This window comes from Erythrolamprus reginae, chromosome 3 (genome assembly GCF_031021105.1).
Source record: "Erythrolamprus reginae isolate rEryReg1 chromosome 3, rEryReg1.hap1, whole genome shotgun sequence".
Lineage (NCBI taxonomy): Eukaryota > Metazoa > Chordata > Lepidosauria > Squamata > Dipsadidae > Erythrolamprus > Erythrolamprus reginae.
Genome location: NC_091952.1, coordinates 215,250,050 through 215,275,996, shown reverse-complemented (window position 1 = coordinate 215,275,996; position 25,947 = coordinate 215,250,050). Strand labels below are relative to the sequence as shown.

Here is a 25,947-nt window from a genome sequence, read left to right as displayed (position 1 = left end):
ATATTATATTATATTATATTATATTATATTATATTATATTCCCAGGCTTCATACATACAATCTATGCTCTGTATGAGAAATATTGCAACCGCTCAATCATAACTAAACGATAACTGGGTTTCTAAATACTATAGGTTTAGAAAAAGCAGTAATTTTTAGCTGGTGATTTTTTTTTCTTTAAGCAGTATGTAGAATATGTCAATTAACTTTTTTTGTTCCTAAATAACAACGAATATCAGGCATATTTTCTTTTTTAAAAACCTTTTGTTTTATATACCTGCTTTTAGAAAGACTAAAGACAGCTCTTCTTTAAAATGTACATTATGGATCTGGGAATTGTGCCGCAGTTTTGAAGCAAACAACTAAATCGAGCTACTTTGTTTGCCCCCCTCTCCCCGCTTAAACGCGGTAAGGGTGAACTAAAGCCAGGGATATTTATTTCAGGTACACATGCCCAGATTTGGGGTCATACGCCCCAAAAACTCGTCGAGTTCCGTGGCTGACCAGCGTTATGTCGGAATTGAAAAGTTGAAAGCTTGACAGGGAAGATACCTACTTCTCGTCAGGAAATATATTTCCAGGCGCCACACAGTAGAGATTAAAGATAAAACTGTATTCGTGGCCTTACGTCAAAACCTTATGCTCCATGTCATTACTGCCAACACACATCTGTATGCCAGGCATTAACAAGTGCATTCCAGGTCCCTTCGATAGCTCAGCTGGTAGAGCGGAGGACTGTAGAGGCGGTAGTTTCCTACGGGAATCCTTAGGTCGCTGGTTCGATTCCGGCTCGAAGGAGGCTTATTTTTCTTTGATTTTTTTAAAAAAACTGGTGTTTCAGTAAAGTTTCGTACCCTCCCTGATTAAAGTTAACGTTTACCGAGAAAGCATACTTTTAAAACGGACCTGTCCTCTTTATACAACTACTGTAATCCGAAAAGAAAACCAAAATAAGTGCCTCAGCTTTTTTTCTTTTTAAAACAGTGGTGGGGGGGGGGAATGAATGAAGATAAAATAGCACATGCGCTAAGGCCATAAGCTGACCGCTGGAAACACATGGAACCCCCCCCCCCCCCCTCATTCGTCTCTCGCCCTCAGTGAGACGAGGACTCGCATTCCCAGCAGCCCTTGGGCTCGGAGGCCCGCCAATAAGCCCCTCCCCCCTCCCCTTTCGCCCAACCTCTCCGGGATCCCGCCACCTCCCTCCTCTTACTGGCCGTTCCCCCTTTTCCCTCCCCTCGCTTCAAGCTCCCCCCATTTGGTCGCGTGCTCTCGGCCGCAGCCAATGGGGCGTCAGTCCGCGTGCGCAGATTCAAACGGCGGCTGCCGGACGGAGGCTGGGCGCGAGATTCGGCGGCAGGCTCGAAAGGAGGAAAAAAAAGGGAAAGGGGAAGGGGGAAAAAAGAACAACAACCAACCACAACAACAAACAAAAACCCCGCGAGCTCGGCGGCGGCGCCTCTGGAAAAAGCGGGCGTTCGAGGCGGAGGCCCGAGCAAGGGGCAGCAGCCGGACGAGGAGCTCCGCTCGCTTGGTTTCCCGCGAGCCCCTTTTTCCCCCTACCGTTTTTTTTGGGTGGGGGTCTGGGTGTGGGGAGGGGGCATGCCGCCGGTGCGGGCAATGAGGCGAGGTCGGGGCTAAAAAACAACCACCATCACCCAGCAGCGCTTCCCTCGCCCGGCGGCTTCCATTGAGCGAGCCGCTCCCGGGTCGGCGGGGGCCATTCCCCCGTTCCTTTCGCCTTGCTTTAATGGTGCACGCGAAGGATGGCGAAGAGGCCGCGCAGGTGAGTGCTCTCTCCCCCCTCCCCGTACGCTCTCCCGCCGCCTTGGCAACCTCCATGCCCGGCTCTTTGAGTTTCCTTCTCTTTCCCGCCGGGGAACCGGGCCGTGCCAACCCTCCTTAGGCGAAGGCTTGTGAAGTGACCCAGCCCGCCTCTCTCCGCGGATCACGGGAGGGTTTCTGCTCCGGTTTATTTTCCTCACTGGGTTGCCAAGCCGCATCTTTGTACGGGGAAAACTATAAGTACCGGGGGGGGGGGGGGGGATATTCCCGCTACCCGTTTTTGGCTTCTTGTTTCACTCTTTAATGTATACGTACCAGAAATAAAAGTATGTGAGAGAGAAGAGTCTGAAAGAGACTTGATGTATCCCTGCATCGTGGTTCTTTGCTGAATTAGTTTTCTCTCCTATAGGTTATTTCACCTTTCTCTTTACCGGTGATTAATGTTTTTTTTTAAATTGCTGTTGTTATTGCAGGTTGAATTTTATTGTCATTTAATTGTTATCTTTTGTAAGCCGCTCAGAGTCCAATTGGAGTTGGATGGCTTATAAAGGTCATAACTAAATAAAGAAACAAATAAATAAATAAATAAATATTTTTGAGAAGAATACTGTTTTGTATTTTTGATATGTTGTGAGCTTCCCTGAGTCCTCGGGGAGGGGTGGCATAGAAATCCAATAAATAAATAAATAAATAAATAAAATGGGAGCATGTAGCAAAACTAATATTTAAGGATTGCAGAAGGGAACAATAAAAGTATTAGCCTTTGGTCAAAACTTTGCACGTAAACCAATCAGGTTCTGCCTGGATATTGAAATCTTTTCTTGCTTTTCTACTCATTTATTGGAAAAAGTAAATAGCTAATTAATAATTGTAATTTGTTTCAAACTGATATGTTCGTGGCATAAATTTCTTGTTTTAATTAATTTCTCAGAGGACGGCAAACACATAAAGAAAAATAACATTAAATGCAAAGGAAAAAGCAGGTAAAACGATGAAACATAACACTAAAATATACAGAGGAGTAAAGGATCCAAGGTGCAGAAAGTTTATTATTAAAAGACAATAAAGCAAGGGAAGGCATTTCATTGGATTATTGAAACAGCTGGCTACTACTAAGCAACAATGTATTATTCTTCAGCAAGCAAGGATGCTTGGCCTGAAGCCTATTATAATGAATAGATAATATATGGATTTCAGTAGTTAATTCTAAGATTTAAATTGAGCCTAAAGTGGAAATCAAAGGATATAATATTGGTATCATTTTATTAGTTTGTCCAGTTCCAATCAGTATCTTAGATATATTTTTCAGTTTACCTTCAAGGGCATTCCTACCTACGTTATGATTTATTTCCTATATCTAGATTAAGTTTTTATTTTGTCAACTATGAATTGTGAATACAATTTTGTAAATAATTTGAAATTGCCAGAACTTATATCCAAATCAATAAAAGGTATAGAATGGGCTTTTCAATGGGCTTTTAAAATTATAATATGGGAAATTGAACCACTTTAATTATAGTTTATATAACTTTGTTTAGTTATGACAGATGATAAGGTCCAAACCACTATTGTGCCAACCAGAAGCAGTTAGAGAACTGCCAGATCAAGAATTGAAATGGATTCAATTCAAGAATTGACCTAAGATGATTGAAAGAGTTCGGAATTGTAAATCAACCATATTGCAGAATCATGACTGCTGTCTCTGACTCAAAGGGAGAGTATCAACTGAAAACATAATATAATAGTCCTATACGTATATCTTACCAATATATTTTCTTAGAAGATTTAAAAATGGAAATATTAATGACTGAGAAATACTTTTTTAATATAAATTTTCCTGGACACAAATAAACATAAAGGAGTTGAGCAAAAAAGACCGTGAAAAAAAGGGATCTGTTTTCTGTTTTATGTGATAATACTTAATATCTGGCTTAAACCATTTGCAAAGAAGACTGTAATTGTAAATGAAACACCTAATTTGGTAAATATTAGTTCTCTATGAAGCCAGTAGATGGCAGACTGTTCTCAAGGAAACATAAAGGTTTACTTGTTTTCTTTAATAGTTCTGAATATGAATGCTGCTGTTTAATTATTGTTTCCTAATGTGCAATATTTGCATAGAATTAACTTTCTTGTAGAAAAATATTATTTCTTTATATATATTATTTTTCTCTAGGAAAAATGCCATTTATAAACTAGCCTAGGCATTTGTACAGAGGTACGATTAGTGAAAAGTAGTACCTTCACTCCCAAAATGTTAATTTAAGTAAGGATATTTTAATAAAATATAGGAAAATAATTCTTGAAATTAGTTTTTCTGCCAAAACACAAAATTTGAACGTTTTTCACAGTTAAGATTTGTAATAATACTCCATGAACTAATGCTTTTTGGTTATAAGAATGGGCCTATGCTTTATTTACTATCATGATGCTGTGAATAAATTCTTCATTCTTGTAATGTGATAATAATAATTGACAAATTTCAACTCTTGAGGTTTTCTCAGTATGTGAGGAAGTCTTCTTTCAGAATTCTTCCAAGTTGAAGAATATCAATAATGTGACCCAAATAGTTTAAAAATTTTTTCTCTTGGGTGATCTGCCAGTTATCCTTAATTCATGAAATTTTCTCATGTGAAAATTGTTGTTTGTTCTGACTGGTTATGCATTTCATTCATAACTGAACAAATAGGCTGTTGTTGGGATATTATATTTAAAATTTGATGACTCAACGGTGTACATTACTCAGACCAATATAACCATCACCATAAACAATGGAAATATGAATTTTAATTGGAGGGACAGGTTTTTGACCTTTATTTGTCAAAAACTAAATTATGGTATTTTGTTTAAGTACACCAATGAGTACCTACTTCAGTTTTCCTTTTCACAAATAATAGCAACACAACTTTTTCTAATAGAAACTTACACTAAAAAAAGTCAGAGTGTATCAGTATTGCCCTCTATTTATATTTTATAGCAATAGCACTCAGATTATTTTATAGTGCCTTACAGCTCTCTCTAAGCGGTTTTTACAGAGTCAGCATATTTCCCTCAACAATCTGGATCGGAAGGATGGAAGGCTGAGTCAACCTTGAGCCTGGTGGGATTTGAGCTGCCAAATTGCAGGCAGCTGATAGTCAGCAGAAGTGGCCTGCAGTACAGCACTCTATTTACTGCGCCACCGAGACTCAATTTATAATAATGAAGTAGAATAAAAGAGTTGGAAGGGAGCTTGCAGATTTTCTACTCCAACCCTCTGTTCAAGCAAGAAACTCTATACCATTTCAGACAAATAATTGTCCAGTCTGTTCTTAAAAATTTGCAATATTAGAACACCCACAACTTCTGAAGGCAACTGGTTCCACTGATTAATTGTTCTCATTGTCAATTTTATATGACAATTACTAAATTTATCCTTAGTTGAAGATTGGTTCTCGCCTTGATTAGTTTCCTTCAAGCACTCATGTATAGTCATGAGGACTAGAAGTCCTCCAAGATCCCGTCCAACTCTATTCTGATTGATTGATTGTATATTTGGTCTTCTCAAAATCAGACTTATGACAATAGTTCATGGATTTTATCACAAATCTAAACTTTGTTTGATTATGCCAATATGAGAATTGTCTGTGTAATACATATGTTATATTGTATATAGGCACATTTATTTTCAATTGGTGTCAAGCACACTGAGAAAATAGTGTATTATTGGTGGAACTAAAGTAATCTTTCAGACTTAAATTCTCTATTCTTTTCCCTGAAAGCACTAAAATCTGATATAGGACATAAATCAAGCATGTGAAATAGAGGAGGGTGTAATTTGGGCATGACCTCAAAGACAAGTAAAAGTAAAAGACAACTAAGAAATATTCCAATTGGGACATTCTTCCTAGGTTGCTTTTTGTTTAAAAAATGCAGAAACATAGTATTCCTATACATCATTCAAAATATACCTAGTATGATCCTGTGTATTTTAAAAGTATAAATGTATTTTAATAAATATTTAATTAACTGACCACTGCACCGAATGGTAAGAGTGCAGTATTGCAGGCTACTTCAGTTGACTGCTAGCTGCAGTTCTTCAGTTTAAATCTCACTGGCTTAAGGTTGACTCAGCCTCCCATCCTTCTGAGGTGGGTAAAATGAGGACCCAGATTGTTAGGGGCAATATGCTGATTCTGTAAACCACTTAGAGAGGACTATATGAAGGTGTATATAAGTGCTATTGTTATTTAAAGGATTTGATTTGGTTGCTTCTTAAAGTTTTACTTTGACTTTAGCAGTTCAATCAATAATGGTGTATGAACAAATGCCTAAAGTTTACAATACCTTTTAATTTAAAATGTTGATTATAAATCTTTAAAGAATGTGAGACATGGGCATAAATTTACTGTCAATGTTAACTTAATAATAGTTTGCACTTTGCAGTGAGGAAGATGATGATGAACTTCATTATGCAGATCATGACTATGAAGTACCACAACAAAAAGGGGCAAAAAAGATATGTAACAGAGTAAAATGGACCCGTGATGAGGTGAGCTGAACTGTAACATGGCTTATCTTCCATGCAGTTTTAAGTTTAGTCTTGAAAAATTATTCATGGAAAATGTTATCATTTATTGCAGGATGAAAAACTTAAAAAACTAGTAGAACAGCATGGTACAAGTGACTGGACATTTATTTCTAGTCATTTACAAGTAAGTGGAAAATTATTTTGGTTTTTCTTATTTAGTATTCAACTGTTCAGAAGTTTCAGGATCATTCTCTGAATAAACAATAAGAAAAAAGAAGACAGCTATCTATATACATAGTCATTATAGGAAATGCTGTACAAATATTAGAATCTTATAACATCTTTAATCAGGATGACAAGCTGCACAGAGAATAATTATTTTTCTTTCTTTTTTTTGCAGAATCGTTCTGATTTTCAGTGTCAGCATCGATGGCAGAAGGTCCTAAATCCAGAACTTATTAAAGGCCCATGGACTAAGGAAGAAGATCAGAGGGTATCGGATTTATATTTATATTGCCCCTAAGTACTAATTTTGTTTCAGGAAGGACAGTACTGTTATTCAGGTATCTATTGTCCTCTTTTGCCATATGTAGTTCAATACAAAGTAGGCTATAAATAAGAACATTATAAATGTTTGCATCCATATTCTTTGCTACTTAAAATAGAGATTCACCCCAATTGTGCTGGGCCTTTAATTAGAATACATTCCTATTTAATATGTTTACCCAATACGTTTTAACATTCCTATGTTCTGAAGAATCTTGGTGCTATTTGAGCTTGGTTGTTTTCTTAGATACGTTTCATTAACTTAACTAGGTAACATAATCAGTAATGAAACATCTGCAAGAAAACAACCAAGCTCAGAGCACCAAGGACCCCTGATTTCAACCTTAAGCAACAAATATTCTTTTATTCCTATGCTCCCCTATATATGGAAGTTATTGCCTATAATTGTTCAAAAAATTATATATTGATTAATATCTTCCGTCACGTAATTGTTAATATTGTTCCTTTTGAAAATAGATGTTAACCTATATACCTAATCTATCTTATATAAAAAAGGATTTCCAAAATTAATTTTATTTTCTATAATTCATATTTTAAATATTCATATATTTATAATAATATAATATAATTTGAAATAAAATATTAATAAAAGACAAAACCAACATTTAAAATGTTTCTTAAGAGGATTACAAGTTAAAAGTTAAAAGCAAAACAGTAAAATTCAATAAATAGTATGGCTATGGAACATTTTGGGTTTACCGGTAATTCCAAATAAGTTGTTTAGGGGTACTCACTCTTGTAAAGGTAGCATATTATAGTATATTTTTACAACTGACCCATGTTTTTTCTCTGGATTGTATGAAGTTGTGGAGAGATGCTGTGGATTCCCAGAAAGGATGCAGTGGCTTTAACAAGGTGTAGTCTGATGCTGTATATATGTCATTGCCTATCCTGAAGCACATTTTGGGAAATAAGTCTGCATATGACTAGAAATTGCATTAAGAAGATAATATAAGACACAAATTCCACTAAACGTGCATAGTATAGGCAGTTATAAAGACACCTGGGAAAAGAGGAATTAGACATGCCTAAATTAGACATGCCTCTATGGAGTAGACGGTCCTTCCTTACAGCTATCTGCCAAATGTTATGACTTTGTAGGCATCTTGAGGACATACCTGAGATGAGGGTTAAAGGATAGATACATATATAATATTCTATTTCCTTAGATTAAATATGTTATTTCACCAATATCTATTTGGAAGAGAATGTTATAATTTAGCTTTGTAACATTATTTCAAATTATGTTCCGTATCCTACCCTTTAGATATTCTATTTTATACTGCATTCCACCAGCTAGCTTCTAAATTTGATTTTAGGTCTGATTTATACATAATGCTACATCATAATGTGAGGTGTATGTGTGTGTGTATGTAGCAGCGAGGAAATCTATTTATCTTTTCTACCAGTTTGGAAGTGCACACTGTGTGTGTGCTTTATCACCCTCTGCACACGTGCAGAAGGCTTTGCGCATGTGCAGAGGTTAAATGAAAAAAAAAATGAAGATGGGGAGATGGGCGGAGCCTCGCGCTGCCGCTGCTACCTCACGCTGCAACTGCTACCAGTTTTCTGAGTCACAGGCAGCCGCCGCTGCCAATACGTTTGGACCAGAATTGGTAGCATTTCACCCCTGGCACATAGATAAGTCAACTTATTACAGAATAATATGAGCTGCTATGGCTTTTAAAACAAAGTATGCTATAAATGCCACATAATGCCTGTCTTAGCATTATGTGGGATCTCATCCGTTGTATTTTTACACTTCTCCTTAGCACTAGTGTCCTAAATGTAAGCCACTTGAAGTCTGAATTATTGTGGCTAATTAAATAAATAGAATGAGATCCTTTGCTGCTTCTACGTGGAACTATTTTTTCTTAAAACAATGGCATTCAATTGGTATTTCAGGTGATTGAACTTGTTCAAAAATATGGTCCCAAACGCTGGTCTTTGATTGCAAAGCACTTAAAAGGAAGGATAGGGAAACAATGTCGAGAGAGATGGCACAATCATCTTAATCCAGAGGTAAAGAAATCTTCATGGACGGAAGAGGAAGACAGAATCATCTACGAAGCTCATAAACGTTTAGGAAACCGATGGGCTGAAATTGCAAAATTGCTTCCTGGAAGGTGAGGGTTTTAAAAATTGTTTATTTAAAATGATACTGTCATATGGCCTTTTTTTTGCACAATATATTAATAAATTTTCCATTAACCCAGTTAGAGCTTCTAACTGTTCATTCTGGTAGAAAACCGGGACAATTAACTGGATTAATTCTTCAATTTGGCAATACAGAGTTTTTGCCCATTTTCTTCAGGAAATCCCATGCTAGGAAAGTGCTGACAGGGCTTTATAATATTACTGATAGGGCAGCACCAGTGATTTAAATCTTAGTTCATCCCAAAATGAAGACCTCTTGCTTCCTATTCCTATTGTCCTGCTCTCTCCCAGGAAACCCCTTTCTTCCTAGTTTTCATCAGACCACATTTCAGTGATCCTATGCAATCTTACCCCATTCTGTACCATGGACACATAGGACTTGAAAGGGTGAAAGGACAGATAGAGAGGAATATTAAAAAGCTCAACAGACATTTTCAGACTAGTGCCTCCGCTCCTGAATGAGAAGCAACATATATTTACTTTTTTTGCCCCAAAATCAGAGCCTTTGATACGTGAAACTAATAGTAGTAAAGAAGACATCTTCAACTATTAAAAAAGATCTAAAGACCAAAAGTGAGAAGGTTTGCACATAATTCAGGAAACAGTCCTGGCTTCTGGAACATGCTTGTACAAATCTCTGTTAGAAGATTACTATCATGATTTCTTCTTCCATATTTTTGAGATGGGATAACATAAAAGTATTATAACATTTTAATACTTCTTTTAGAAACATGTAAACTTTTTTTTTATTTTAGGAAATTCTGGAAAAGTAATTTTAATATTTGTAACTTATTTCTTGCTGCTTAATTTTCAATTCTATGAAATACTTAATAAATATAATGTTTACATTATGGACATAGTACAACTTATTACATTGTCTCAATCAAAAATAATGCATTCTTTTCCACTGAAATTAGGGTAGCTATGGAGAATTTGACTTTGGATTATGTCCTATTATTTATTTAGGACTGATAACTCAATAAAAAATCATTGGAACTCTACTATGCGAAGAAAAGTTGAACAAGAAGGATATTTACAAGATGGAATCAAGACAGAGCGCCCTTGCTTATCAAAACTTCCTCACAAAAGTTGTGTATCTACAGATCATCTGCATGCCCAAAATCAATTTTATATACCAGTTCAGACACATGTAGGTTCCCAATTTTTATAGCCATATTTTTTACTAGTATAGGAGAATGTATGTGAGAGCTTTATGTTGCAAATAATTTATAATAATTTAGGTGAGAAACTTGAAAGAATTCAGAACTTTTAATAATTTTAGCATTGGTTTAGGCGTTTCATATTGATTTATTTTTTATACAATTTTAAACTTAAAATATATTGTAAATATTTGGCCCTGAAAATATTTGGTTTCCAATTTTATTCATCTTAATATTCTTATTTTGTCTCAAATTAGTAATTCTTTGAAATGTTCAAATTATTTTTTTCTAAAATTAATTTTTTAAAGTTATTCTGTAGAAATAATTGTGTAGAAATAATTGATTGTATTTGTGCAAATAACTATTGATTTGTTAGATACCAGGTTACCAATATGTTTCAACAGAAAGCAGCTGTTTAGATGTTACAGCTCCTTCAAACTTTATTCAGGTAATTTTGGGTAATTATATTCACCTTTTACTCTTTCTCTGACATTGTGATGACAACACAAAAATATTTGTTATATGAAAAAAATATTCTTAATATGGACCTTATCACCAGTCAACCAGTTATTTTGAAAGGATTGACATATTATGGGATACAATAATTTGAATACTTTTTCCATCAAGGAAATGGAACTGTTTTGATTTTTTAAAATCATGTTAATGTAGCTGAATTATTTTTAGATCTTGGATAGCAGATGTGCATACATCTGGAAGGTTGTTTTTTTTTTAAAGTAATATCAAATATATTGGTCTACCGTATGAAATTTCCATTACTTCTCTCTCCAGAATTACAGCTTATTTTATTTTTAATTTAATTGAATGGAAATTTGTTTTCAGTAATATCTTGTTAAAGAATAATGTATTTAAGAATTTGAAGAATAATTTTTGTCACTGAACAATTATGAAATAAAATAATTACTTTTGGCCATCTTATACATACAGTATATCAACATCAGTCTACAGAATGTATGTGTATTTTAAAATATTGCCACATTCTGTTTACTTTTTTTATTGTTATTCTGCAAGTTAGTCCTATAGCCTAATATATAAATATGTCAGTGCAAAGCTAAATCTGACTGATAAAAAGTGACAGTAAATTAAAAGAATAATAATTCTACACTGTTTGATAATAATCAGGTCCAGTTTCAAATACTGTACCAGTTCAAGTTTGATAGTGCTCAGGGCAGTTTCATCGTTGTGATAATAAGCTTCCCCCAACAACGGAAAGCAAGCTACTGTATATAAACAGAAAGCAAAACCCACTCTCTTCTATACCTGATGATATCACCTAGTCAGGGATGAAATGTCTGCAGCAAATAAACCAAGCTCAGAGAGCACCAAGGACTGTACTATAAGTCTGTCAGGATTTCAACTTTGCTCTGAAATTAATCTGAAGCATATTGTTGGGAATTGGATAGCTAAGTTCATTTTAAGAACATGTTACAAGCTGTGTTTCCACCATTAAGACTGTTTACTTACTGCTTGATCATTTTAATTCTAACAAAAGTTCTGTTATCATTTCATTTTAATGCTCCTTATAAATTACCTCCTAGTGATGTGTCCTAAATGTAATTCTATCTCTTTGTGTGTTCTATTTGCCCTCAATGTCCACTTTACCAGCCATTTGATGATGATCCTGACAAAGAGAAAAAAATTAAAGAACTTGAATTGCTACTTATGTCAGCCGAAAATGAAATCAGGAGAAAGAGAGTGTCCTCAGTAAGAGCTGCTTGCATAAATGTAACGTTTTTGCTGATTGGCAATTAAGTCTTTCTACATCTTTAAAATTGATTAATGAACAAATGCACTGTAATGGTATTTGAAGTATAGTTGAAGAAATCATGTTTCACTTCTCAACAGATGAGCTATGGGCAACTAAGAAAGAGTTTGGGTGGCATTAAATATTGCCTATATTTTTCTTGTGACTTTTTTAGAACAAAGGATTACATACTACTTTTTGTGCTTTTTTATTTGTTTGTTTATTGGATTTATATGCCACCACCTCTCCGAGGACTCAGGGCAGCTTACAACATATAAAGGAACAATATCACATTCTAAATCCAATTAGCTTAATTTAATTAATTTAAAAACTTAAAACCATTAAAACTCTCATTCCCATTCAATCAATTAACTTACAATACATTCATCGGCCAGGGAGCTAGAGTCTAGTGGCCCCAAGCCTACCGGCATAGATGAGTCTTCAGACTCTTGTAGAAGGTGAGCAGGGTGGGGGCAGTACGAATCTCTGGGGGGAGCTGATTCCAGAGGGCCAGGGCCCCCACAGAGAAGGCTCTTCCCCTGGGTCTCGCCAAGTGACCGGTCGTTGGGACTCATGTGGTAGAAGGGGGTCCTGCAAGTACTTTGGTCCAATGCCAAGCAGAGCTTTATAGGTCATAACCAACACTTTGAATTGCGTCCGGAAACCAATTGGCAGCCATTGCAGTCTGCAGAGTGCTGGAGAAACATGGGCTTACCTAGGTAGGCTCATGACCGCTCGTGTGGCTGTATTCTTCACAATTTGCAGTTTCCTAACACTCTTCCAAGGTAGCCTCATGTAAAGAGCATTGCAATAGTCGAACCTCGAGGTAATAAGGGCATGAGTGACTGTTTAGAGACTCCCTGTCCAAATAGGGCCACAACTGGTGCACCAAGTGAACCTGGGCAAATGCCCCCCTCGCCATAGCCAAAAGATGATTTTCCAAAGTCAGCTGTGGATCGAGGAGGATGCCCAAGTTCCGGACCCTCTTTGAGGGTGTCAAAAATTCCACCCCCAGAGTAATGATCAGACGGATGGAAGTGTCCTTGGAAGGCAGAACCCACAGCCAGTCCGTCTTGCTGGGGTTGAATTTGAGTCTGTTAACACCCTTTTATATCTCCTTTGATGGTTCAGGAAAAGCTAAACAAGTCTAGAGAGAGAGAAACATGAGGATCACTCTGCATAATTTGTGGTTCGAGGATTATATACTGCATGCTTTCTCTATCATTTGGCAAAATTATTAAGCCAGATTTTCTTCTCTAGGCAGGGGCAAGCAATATTTTGATGGCTAGCAGCCATCAAAAAAGTCAAGTTAAGGGCACAGGAGATGGGGTGAAGTACTTCATAATATCATGCAAGTGGATGTTGCCCTGCCTTGGAGACTTCCGTTTGGTGTTTTTGATAATTAATTTTTATTTATTTTTGGTTTAAAGGAATGAGTATATACCCTAAAAATAGGGAAATGAAACACATCTAGTTTTTGGCAGTTTGCCACTGAAATTTAGCAGTATGATTTCTTGGACCACAATAACGATTATTGACAGATTAAAATTAGACACAACTGCAATTCTTGTGAGAGTGGTCAGCATGAAATGATTCAAATCTCTCTCTCTGATTTAGAAGGTTAATAAGTAGTCAGAAGTACTCAGGTTTTGACAAAATAGTATGACTTTTAAGAATGTGCCACATGGCTATATCAGCAGCATAACCCTTTGTAGTTTTCTCCCCTCCCCCCCCTTTTTTTGGGGGGGGGAATAGGACACTTTATTAAATGGAGTCAGGCAGGGGTGAAATTAAAAAAATTCCCCCATCTGTTCTATGGGCGTGGGAAGAGAATGATACTGCAAAATCTCCCTTCCCATCCCACTCTAGGGGGAGGTTACTGCAAAATCCCCATTCCCTCCCACCCCACACTGGGGCCAGTCAGAGATATTTGCTAGTTCTCTGAACTACTCAAAATTTCCATTACCAGTTCTCCAGAACCTGTCAGAACATGCTGAATTTCCCTCCTGGGGCCAGGTAACTGTACTATGAACTAATTAAAATCATATTACAGTGATCCCTCGCCACTTCGCGGTTCACCTTTTGCGGACTTGGTGCATCACGGGTTTTTATAAAATATTAATGGAAATAAAACGGTGGATTTTCGCTACTTCGCGCGATTTCTGCGGAACTCACCCACCTGAGATGCTACTTGCCAACATGAGATTGTAAACAACACACGATTCATTGATTGATGGAGAAGTGATCAACCAGAGAATGCTGCTCAGTACAGTAGCGCGTTGCTTACTTTTCGTCTGTGCGCAGCATCTCCATCTCTGAATCTGCTCCTACACTCGGCCATTTTATGTGGAGCATCATTTCATTGCGTAGGTTTAGGAATTCAAAACATTTTATAGTAAGTGTAAAGGTACAATACATGCACAGAACAGCGTGGGAATGGTTATTAAGGGAATTGGAAAGGTTTATGTAGCGTAAAAGTGTGGAGGGGGGTTTATAAAGACTTAAAATAGTGTATAAATACTTAAATAAATATAGTGTCTCTACTTCACGGATTTTCGTTTATCATGGGTGATCCTGGAACGTAACACCCGTGATAAACAAGGGAACATTGAATATTGATTTTCTGGTCCATTTTTATACCACAACTTTGATAATTGCCAGTGAGCTTAATTAATCATGCATCTTTTATAGTGAGTTTGAATGATCTTTCATGGTTAATTTTCAATAAAACAGCAACATTTTTTGTGTTCTTAGCAAGCCAGAAACTTTTCTAACTGGTCTGGAACCTTCATCATGGAAGATAACATGGCAAATACTTTAAATAGCCTTGGGGAGCAAACAAATGACTTTTATGATATAGATGATACACAAGCTTCAATAAATCAGCAAACCTCACCTAGCAAATACTTGGCTGTGGAAGCGAATGCAGTGCTGTCATCTCTACAGACCATACCTGAATTTGCAGAAACACTAGAACTCATTGAGTCTGTAAGTCTTAATAATAAAATTAATGCAATAAATTAGAAAAATGTATGCATTTTTAATAGTTTACTATTAGTAGTAGTAACAATATCAACTGTTTATTAATTTTTGTGAGAGAAATAATACACAGATAGTGAGCATCTGAATTGTTGGGATTATCTGAGAAAGTACAGGTAGTCCTCCTTTAATAAACACAACTCTGATTGGAATAGTGGTCATTGAGTGAAATTGTCATTAAGCAAGATATCGTGGCTGCTTCGGTCAGCGACTACAATCTTGGCACTCCCAGTTCCAGTTGTAAAGCAATCTTGTGGGTCTGAAGTAGATGGAGTCTTCGATAAGAAGAATGGGTTGCCTCCATGACGCCTGGTGCAGGGCACATCTGAGTGTCTCTGCTTAGGAGCTGAAAAGGCTTCCTGCCAAAATCCAATCAGGATTTCCAGCTCCTGGATGGGAACAAAATTCTGCAGCCTTGCCGGGCCTCTCCCTCACTTCCCTAAGGCATCCTGTTTTCCTTACCTAACCATGCTACATCTTTGAGGCTGTAAATGCCAAGAATTGAGGAAATCAGGAAATTCGGACAGTTTAAATGAGTATAAAGATTTATTGCAAGCTTATTGTTGTTGTGAGCCGCCCCTAGTCTTCGGACAAGGGCGGCATACAAATCTAATAAATTGAATTGAATCTGAACCACTAATTGTCAAGGGGAATTAGCGGGAATTAAGAAAACAATTCAAGATGGGATGCACTTAGATCTGTTGTGGGTGTGCAGGGACTCATGACTGATGATGAGTTTGACCCTTCCCACCTGTTCATCGATAGTAAATCTCCATTGCCAAAATCCTTATATTTTGAAATGGATCTTTTTCAGCCGGTCTCTAGAAATGAGAGGGAGTCCATTTGGAAGGCAGCAGCATCCTTTCTGCTAGCTTCGCCTTTGACCTGAGGAAGCCAGCAGGAAAGATTGCAAATGGTGATCACATAATCACAGGGTCACAGCAGGCAATTAGTCATAAGTATGAATGGGTTGCTTAGTTTTCAGATCACAATAACGTGATTGTGAGGGCACTGCAACACCAGGAACTTTGAGCATGGGTTATCGGTCCTTCCATTCAGAACCATCGTGATTTTGAATGGTTACTGAACAAATAATTGTTAAGCAAGTACTCTCTATAATGTTATAAAAATGGATTAAAAATACGCCTTAAAATAAAATTAAGATCTATATTTATATATTAAATTGATATATATATAGCTTAGTCATTGATATCCCCAGTTCAATTGGGGAGAAATAATTCTTACTTTAAAGAGATTTTGTGATTATATTTTTTTCTCTTTTGATGATGGATATTGGAGGATCCTGTAGCATGGAGTGATGTTACCAGTTTTGACCTTTCTGATACGACTCCTTCACCAGTCAATCAAGCTCCAGTAAAATTAATGCGCATTCAGCATAATGATGGGGCCATGGAGTGCCAATTTAATGTAAGTGTTGTACTTGATGGCAAAAAAATACGTGATGAAGAAGAATCAAGATCTCCAAATGCAGCCAAATTCAGTACTCCTCCTACAATTTTACGCAAAAAGAAGAAAATCAAATCTGAAGAACAATCACCAGCCCACGAACAGAATGACGGACTCTGTAGCAACAATACTATTTTAAAACAAGCTCCAGTGAAAACACTACCTTTTTCCCCTTCTCAGGTAAATAAATATAGTGATTACCACTATATTTTTTGTTTGTAGCTTTATGTTTTGCAGCTTTATTTATTATTGATCAAAATGTAAAACAAAGGTATGAAGGAAACCATGAATGAGTTGAGAGGAAAAAATAGCCCAAAGAATTACGGTTTGGATGGAAAATTAAATCGTCAAAAAGCATAGTGTGAAAAGTTTAAAGAACAGAAGATATGAAGTGTAATAAGTCAGAATGTTTTGCAAGGATAGAAGGTATAATAAATGGAGGTCATGTAAACTAGATTTAGCTGTATTCCTTTATATTATCTTATGTCTTTGATTTCTTTGACTTACTATTTTGTGCTCCTTTCTGTCCTGTGCATAATGTTGTTTATACTGAAGGGGAATAGTATGATTGTTAAGTGCGTATGTTGTATTATTTTTTTACAATTACCTGAAGCTCTTGCAATAGTTTGTAAAGTCAGAGGGAAAACTTCAAATGTAAAAGCATAATATAAAATCTAAAATAAAATAAAGGGATTACAGAATGATATCCAAATAACTGAGGACACCAGACATTGAGTTTAAAATGAAAAAAAAAACTACTTAACTACAAAATGATTTAACCATTAGTTCATTCAAAACAGTTAAATAGAAATGCAGTTTTAAAAAATAAAACTTTTTCGTTCTTCTGATTACAATATGCAGTGGTACCTTGTGATATGAACCCCTCGCCATACGAACAATCCGAGATATGAACCCGAGGTTCGGAAATTTTTGCCTCTTCTTCCGAACTTTTTCCGTCTTACGAACCCGCCGCCACGAAGCCCCGCTGCCCGGCTGTTGCTTTTTGAAACAGCCGGGGGGCTTCTCGGCGTCCTCCCGAACCCGAACGCCAAACCCGAACTTTTGCCGAACTTCCGGGTTCGGTGTTGGGCAGGCCGCCGAGAAGCCCCGCCACCTGGTTGTTGCCTTTTGGAACAGCCGGGGGGCTTCTCGGCGTTCTCCCGAACACCGAACCCGGAAGTTCGGCAAAAGTTTGGGGTCGGCGTTCGGGTTCAGGAGGACGCTGAGAAGCCCCGCCACCCGGCTGTTAGCTTTTCAAAAGATCCGCGGAGCTATCGGGCCGGTCAGGAGGCTGGAAAGGAGGTGGAGAATCCCAATAGGGAATTCCATGGGCGGAGCTTTGATGTCACAAAGACGTCCTTCCTGGCCGGCCGAAACGTGGACTCCAGGAAGGAAGTCTTTGTGACGTCAAAGCTCCGCCCATGGAATTCCCTATTGGGATTCCCCACCTCCTTTCCAGCCTCCTGACCAGCCCGACAGCTCCGCGGCTCTTTTGAAAAGCTAACAGCTGGCCGGCGGGGCTTCTCAGCGTCCTCCTGAACCTGAACGCCAAACCCGAACTTCCGGGTTCAGCATTCGGGAGGCTGCCGAGAAGCCTCCTGGCTGTTTCAAAAGACGACAGCCGGGAGGCGGGGCTTCTCGGCAGCCTCCCGAACGCCGAACTTGGAAGTTCGGCAAAAGTTCGGGTTCGGGTGGCCGCTGAGAAGCCCCGCCGCCTGGCTGTCGCTTTTTGAAACAGCCAGGGGGCTTCTCGGCGGCCTCCCGAATCCAAACGCCAAACCCGAACTTCCAGGTTCGGCGTTTGGGAGGCCGCCGAGAAACCCCCCGGCTGTTTCACAAGACGACAGCCGGGCGGCGGGGCTTCTCGGCAGCCTCCCAAACGCCAAACCGGGAAGTTCGGCAAAAGTTCAGGTTTGGCGTTAGGGTTTGGGAGGCCGCCGAAAAGCCCCCTGGCTGTTTCAAAAGACAACAGCCGGGCGGCGGGGCTTCTCGGCGGCCTCCCAAACGCTGAACCCAGAAGTTCGGCAAAAGTTCGGGTTTGGCGTTCGGGTTTGGGAGGATGCCGAGAAGCCTCCCGGCTGTTTCAAAAGGTGATAGCCGGGCGGTGGGGCTTCTGGGCGGCCACCCGAACCCAAACTTTTGCTGAACTTCCGGGTTCAGCTTTGGGAGAATGCTGAGAAGCGCCCGGCTGTTTCAAAAGGTGACAGCCGGGCGGCAGCATTTTTTTGCCCTTTTTTTTCTTTCATGCATTAATTCCTTTTACATTGTTTCCTATGTTTCCTTGTTTCGTCTTACGAACTTTTCGCCTTACGAACCTCTCCCTTACGAACCAATTAGGTTCGTAAGACAAGGTATTACTGTACTTTACTTCAAAGTGCAGTGCTACCTCTACTTATGAACTTAATTTGTTCCGTGACCAGGTTCTTAAGTACAAACGTTCGTAAGTAGAAGCAATTTTTCAATGTAAAAGTAAATAATGCATGCAAACCCATTAGGAAAATCCAAAACGTTAAGGCTTAAAAAAAAAGCCACGGGCGGACGAAGCAGAGGCGAATGGAGTGGGGGGAGGTGGCAGTCGATGGCAGTCCCAATGAAGGAAGGTGAAAAGAGCCTCTCTTGGGCTCCATGAGTCCTTGCCTCCCGTTTTTTATCCACCCCACTCTGGCTATTTTCCCCACACCTTTCTCCTCTCTTGAGCTCCATGAGTCCTTGCCTCCCATTTTTATCCACCCCACTCTGACCATTTCTTCCACACCTTTCTCCTCTCAAGCTCCATGAGTCCTTGCCTCCCATTTTTTATCCACCGCACTCTAACCATTTCCCCCACACCTTTTTCCCTCTCTTGGGCTCTATGAGTCCACCTCTCGCTGTCCCTCTTCCCACTCTTTTTGTCTTGCTTCATTCGGCTTGCCACCTCTCCCACTCTTTTCCCTTTTCTTCCGGCCGCCAATCTGACCACCACCACTTCCCCTCTCATTGTCCTTTTCCACTGCTTGAAGCAGCAGTAACAGCAGCAGCAAAAGCCAAGAGAGAAGTGAAGGTTCGTAAGTAGAAAATGGTTCGTGAGAAGAGGCAAAAAAATCTTGAATACCCGGTTCTGTTGTGGTTAGCTCTGGCCCAGCTCCTGCCTCAAGGAATGTGGAGGTGGATGTAGGGGAAACATCCACATGCCGCAGGCCTGTTTTGCTCCCAGTAGAATCTGCCGACGAAGTCTCCTCTGACCAAGGAAGCGTGAGTGACAGGGAAGAAGGGAGTTTGGCAGACAGCCCAGGAGGAGATCAGTCACCTGTATCATCCCTGGATTCTGAACAAGAATGAATGACACATCCAGGCATGCATAGAGTGATACATAGGAGACAATAACTGAAGGATTATTACAAGAGAAAATGAGGCCGCCTGTGGTTGGGTGGGGCTGCTGTAATTAGTGCTACAGATAAAAGTGCAGTCTGGTGTTTCAGCCTCATGGCAGTTTATCTGATTCATTGTTTCGTCAAGATCGTGGTTTTTGCTGTTCAGGATTGTGTGTGTGGACTCTCTGGACTTTAGAATTGGACTCAATTTCCCAGTTATTGGGTGAGCAATTGGACTGCATTTAACCTGTGCCTTGTGTGTACCAGAAAATCCCTTTGACATTTTAAAAGGGAGCTGTTTCTGTTTTTCTGTTTATAAAAACTTTTGGGTTTTCCTTTTATCGTGTGGTGTGTGTCTTCCTGGACTAATTACCTTGTAGTTACGGGTGGTTGAGACGTGCCGGCAGAACAGCTTCGTATCTCGAAAAGTTTGTAAGTAGAGGCGTTCGTAAGTAGAGGTACCACTGTATATTGAATGCCCAGAAATACTGTATAATGTGTACTGTAGATTCTTTCGCCCTACCTTACACATGGCTTTAAACGAGTATGAAAATGAAAAGACAAAGAACTGCACAGAATGAAAAAAATCATATCGATTATAAAGACAATTGACAATTGCTACAAACTTGCTCTTGCAATTGTCAGTTGCTAAAGACAATTGGCAATTGCTACAAACAAATTAAATTGTCCTAAGATTGGAAATAATATTTGGGGCAAATTATTCCTTTTATATAAATATTAATGTTTTTTTATGAGAAAATGCATATGCAGCTATATAAGCAACTCTTTAAAGCAGAATTCCCCAATCTTTCTGGCTCTATGGACTGGCTGGGGTGTGGGGGGGGAAAGGGATGATTCTATGCGGACGGCAGGCAAAAGTGTCTGTCACTCATGCACATGGAATGTGCCGGTGCTTGCCTAAGGCTTGTGCAAGTGGGGGATGGGGGGTGCATGCACATTCAACCACCAATTTGGTGTCCTTGTTTTGAACAGCTCAAGGGCCAGAAGTTGGTCGGAGTTTGGGGAATTCCGCTTTAAAATATATAATGTCATGACAAGTAGATCATATTGATATATGTTTTACAAAGTTCTGATGTGCCTATTTAGCTATGGAAGAATATTTTAAATTGTAATATAAGATGGGGAATAATTATCTTGCTATAGAGCTGTTCATAAGTAGTGCAGACATTAAACAGCTGGAGTTAAATTGTACAATTTATTTTCTTGCTTTATATACAGTTCTTCAATACATGTTGTGGAAATGAGCAGTTTAATCTTGAAAATACTCCATTTACATCAACTCCAATTTGTAGCCAAAAAGTTCTTATTACAACTCCCCTACATAATAAAGATGTAACACCCAAAGATCAAAAGGAAAATGCTGGGTAGGTACATAATTTAATGTGGATTAGAAATTAAATATGCTTTTTGAAATAAAGAGAAATAAAAAAGGAAGTAAATATAAGTGAACTAATATTTACTGCCAAAATGTTACATTTATGTATGGTACGCTAGTGTGTATGATTGGTTTTAACTTGTAGGGTTTTTAAAATTAATTTAAATATTGGATTTGTTGTACATTGTGTTGCTGTTGCTGTGAGCCGCCCCGAGTCTGCGGAGAGGGGCGGCATACAAATCTGATTAAACTTAAACTTAAACTTAAAGGATAAATAGATTCTGCTTAAAGTTTTTTTTATTCAGAACAATTTATTTTGATTATCGTATAAAATTGCTTATACATTTTTGGGATTTTATATAGTTTTAGGACACCTACTATTAGAAGATCACTACTGGGCACAACACCAAGAACTCCAACTCCATTTAAGAATGCTTTAGCTGCTCAAGAAAAGAAATATGGTCCTCTGAAAATTGTAGTATGTACCATTTTGATTCAAATTCCTTATGTAATGTGACCAACCTAATTTTAGGATTAAAAGTTGATTGTTGAGCAATGGAAGAGGAAGAGGCCACTTAGATTATCATATCTAGTCACTTGCTCTTGAGAATTTAATCAGAATATTAAAAGTTGAATGCGTAAATATAAAATGTGAGCTTAATACCAATGGATTTTAGTAACTAAAAATGATGAACATTCTATTTTCTGTTATTTTAATCATTTAATTTCAGTCACAGCCTCTTGCCTTTTTGGAAGAAGATATTCGAGAGGTTTTAAAAGAGGAAACTGGAACAGATATATTCTTCAAGGAAGAAGAAGAATCTGTCCATAAAGGATGCAAACTAGAGGTAAATTATACTGCATGTAGCTCTAGAATTTCTGGAATACAGTGTTCCCTCGATTTTCACAGGTTCGAACTTCGCGGAACAACTATACCACGGTTTTTCCAAAATATTAATTAAAAATACTTCGTGTTTTTTTCCCCTATACTATGGTTTTCCCCACCCGATGACGTCATATGTCATTGCCAAACTTTCGTCTGCTTTTAAAAAACATTTTTTAAAATAAACTTTAATAAATAAACATGGTGAGTAATAATCTAAATGGTTGCTAAGGGAATGGGAAATTGCAATTTAGGGGTTTAAAGTGTTAAGGGAAGGCTTGGGATACTACTGTTCATAGCCAAAAATAGTGTATTTACTTCCGCATCTCTACTTCGCGGAAATTCGACTTTCACGGGTGGTCTTGGAACGCATCCCCAACGAAAATCGAGGGAACACTGTAATGGAAATAATTTTAATTGCTCTTTTTCTGTGAAATATTTATCATAGAACACTTCTGTAAAGAAAGTCAGGAAATCATTGGTCCTAGATCCTTGGGAAAAAGAAGAACTTGGTGACCCTCTTTTTGCAGAAGATGATGTTTCAGATATGCAGGTCAGTACCATATCAGAAATTCAAATATTTCATATTGAATAGAAACAGATTAGAATATGCTACAGCATCAAGAACTTTAACCAATGTTTCTCCTGTCAACAATTACTGCAAGAAAACATGGTTTTAGTATTTAAAAGAACTGATCCTAAGAACTATAATGATCAGTAATTGTAAGAATAAGCTGTGGCCTAAATTTTCATTTCAGCAAGTTGATAGTCCTGGCTTAAAAATGGAAATTGGGACTGGGAATTATCTTGCTAAGCAATGTGATCTTAAAGCCTGACTTCGTGTGATGGCACTGACAGTGGCAGTCGCCACAGTTCCGGTTGCTGTTATTGGATGAATCCTACACAGTCGCAGCATTCCATAGTCATGTGATAGTATTTGTAACTTCTTGCAGCCTTCCCCATTGAATTTGCTTGTTGGAAGCTGGCAATAGTGTTTGCAAATGACAATCACTTGCAAATTTTCAGAACACTTGATAATTATAATTGCAAACTGATTGCCAACAGCCCAAATCACAATCATCTGACTATGAGAACATTGCAGTGGCTGCAATTACTAGGAATATTTGTAAGACTCCTTGTGCAGTGCCATAATACTTTTGAATAGTTGCTGAATGAGTGGTCGCTGAACAAGTACTACCTGTAGCTAGTTTTATATTTATATTCTAGTCTGCTTTGCTCTAAGAAAGTGAATAAAATGGAATAGGAATGGAATGGAATGCTTATTTGGCTAAGTGTGAATAGACAGACAAGAAATTTGTCTCCAGTGCAGAAGCTTTCTGCTCCTTTTTCAGGTTAATGATGCTAGAGTAGTTTCACTGAGAATTTTAAATATTTTAAGTTTGAATTCTTGGAGTTAAATGAAAACCTTTTTGATTAATGAAAGCCTATTTTTAATGCTTTATACTAGTTTTTAAAGAAGCTTGTAAAGCTTTGCCTCAGAATTTCAATATACAAGCCTGCAGGATGGTATTCTTTAACTATATAAACTTCCAACTCTCCAGTATGAGACAGGTTGTATTAAACTTTTTTTTGTTTGCAATATAGTCAGAAAATATCTATACTACATCACTTCTAATGATACCATTATTGGAAATACATGACAATAGAGACAACACAACTCCTGAGAAACAAGATTCCCATTCAACAAAACTGAATGTGGCATGGAAAAAAAAGCTGAATACATATACTTCAAAGAATATTAAAACAGAAAAACCTCTTCAGGTCAATATTTAAGAAGTCTTAATATTTAGCTTTATTTATTTTGTCTTTGAAATATAATTTTATAGATTATAATATTTCTATTATTTATTACTGTATTTAAAAAATCAAGGGTTCTGGTATTAGAATATCCTATGTTTGCAAAATACTTGCTCCTTCAGATTCAGGATTCAAAATTAGAAGAAATATGCTTTAAGTTAAAAATAGTGTTGCAGTAAAATGTCCTTACAACATCCTTAGAACACTGTTGCTGATTGTTCAGATGGTTGCATAATTCATTTAATGCATTCCATAGTTTTGTACATACATGATAATATTACACCTTCACTGTCTTCCAATTTCTGAGTAAATTACATAATGAAGTTTGAATAAATTGTGGAATGCATACACAGACCTTATGGTATCTTGCAATGCCTGAACATACATGCCCATGTAGCTTTGTTGGGAAGGGTAAGCTGGTTCTAAGCATGAGTGTTACACCTTCAGTATCCTGGTGTTCAAAGTGCTTTACATGATTTTATAAATGTTTATTTAGGCTCACTAAAAACTACTATTTTACTATATCTCGTTCATAGCATGGGATTAAGGATGGCAGTCTTTTAAATCATTAAGTGAAACTGAGAAATGTTGAGTTCTTGTTGTCTTTTTAATGTTTGGTTATTTTAGCCCTTGGCTTTAAGATATTTAATTGATTTGATTCTGAATATAATTATTAACTGGGTTATGTATAACAGGTGAATTGTGAATGGGAAGCTGTTGTTTATGGGAAGACAGAAGATCAACTTATTATGACTGAGCAAGCAAGAAGATATCTGAGTACTTATTCAGCTTCTGGTAGCACTTCAAGGGCTCTCATCTTGTGAATGTCTTAAGAACACATCGATTTACCTTCCCTCCCCCCCACCCTTTTGTAATTACAGACTTTAAGCTGCAATATGTATGCAGTACTTTTTTGAAGCTGCCTTCTAAGGGGATAGTAATACCCCTTTTTTGAAAAATACAAAGGATGCTTTTTTTAAAGCAATTTTTAAATGGTCTTTTGAAAGACCACTAAACTAAAGGGTAAAAGAAATGACTGCATATTTTTTTCTACCAGTCGATTTTCTAAATTATTCTTTAGTACATACATCTAATTTTCTTCTAAAGAAACATTTACTATAGATTAGATTTAGAGATGTTTGGCAATCTATGAAAGAAAAATCTACAGTACTCTTTGAGAATGCTTTTGCTAATGTAGCAATTTTGAATAAGAAGAAAGGGACTAAAGGAAGACTAGACAGTTGCACTACTTGTACAAGGTATGCTGCATAGAATTAACTACAGTGTTAAATGTATTTATTTGAGGATGGTACTTCTAGTACAAGAAGACAAAGAAATGAATTTAATTTTTAATAGGATAAAGCGTCAGTATTCATTAATCTCAAACTGAGACCTTTGTTGAATGTATTTTACAACATGTGGGAGCAGAATAGCTTTTGTAAATTGTGAGACAGTTTGTGTATAATTTAGTTTCATTTTAAAGCTTGAGGCTGCAATTTCATCTAGTGCCCACATATTTCCTGCTGTTTTGCAAAGCAACATAAACTTGCTCTTGGCTGCAATAGAGAAAGGAGAAATAGTAATTTACCACCCTCTGTTCAGAAATTATATAGATGTGCATTTTGGCTCTCCTACTTTCTTTAGTGGAGCCTCAGTGCTAATATATCAATTCAGTTCTGTCTGGTTCATTTGGAGATGAATTGTTTTTCCCTTTTACATTTCTGTCATCCATATACCAATACACTTGGCTTGTTATTGCCAGTCTTTACTAGATTACTTGATACACAAATCTGATGCTGCCTCCTATATCCTTTTGCTTTTAAGGCTTTGGGCTTCCATCCATTGATGGATATTTGTAAAATATACCAAAGGCAGTAAGAAAATATATATATGGTTTTGGAAGATCAGGACAAAAGAAAGGGATCAATTCTGGCTGAACAACACTATGAAAGAGAAAAAAGTTCTCTTTTTTTCCATTTCCCTATCCCATTAAGATAGGAAGTAAAGGGTTACTTTATTTAATGGCTTATTCTCAGTTTATGAGAGAGTATTG

At 37.6% G+C, this 25,947-nt stretch overlaps 1 protein-coding gene and 1 non-coding gene across 3 annotated transcripts; both read left to right on the top strand.

Annotated features, from left to right (window-relative positions):
- Positions 1 to 704: 704 nt before the first annotated feature.
- On the top strand, positions 705 to 798 carry TRNAY-GUA (transfer RNA tyrosine (anticodon GUA)). Its single transcript has 2 exons — positions 705 to 741; positions 763 to 798. It is a non-coding gene; the product is annotated as a tRNA-Tyr (tRNA).
- A 540-nt stretch (positions 799 to 1,338) lies between these two features.
- MYBL1 (MYB proto-oncogene like 1) lies at positions 1,339 to 24,777 on the top strand. 2 transcript variants are annotated; one of them, XM_070747869.1, is made up of 16 exons: positions 1,339 to 1,786; positions 6,197 to 6,316; positions 6,408 to 6,479; positions 6,696 to 6,788; positions 8,768 to 8,988; positions 9,986 to 10,169; positions 10,556 to 10,627; positions 11,803 to 11,901; positions 14,696 to 14,929; positions 16,280 to 16,627; positions 21,037 to 21,182; positions 21,557 to 21,671; positions 21,925 to 22,041; positions 22,525 to 22,629; positions 23,682 to 23,858; positions 24,590 to 24,777. In XM_070747869.1, exons 1-16 carry the CDS (start codon positions 1,751 to 1,753, stop codon positions 24,716 to 24,718), a joined length of 2,268 nt encoding a protein of 755 aa, XP_070603970.1. In that variant the 5' UTR covers positions 1,339 to 1,750; the 3' UTR covers positions 24,719 to 24,777. The 2 variants fall into 2 exon arrangements, with proteins under 2 accessions (XP_070603970.1, XP_070603971.1); XM_070747870.1 differs by having other exon boundaries at positions 1,671 to 1,786; positions 6,211 to 6,316.
- The last annotated feature ends 1,170 nt before the right edge of the window (positions 24,778 to 25,947 follow it).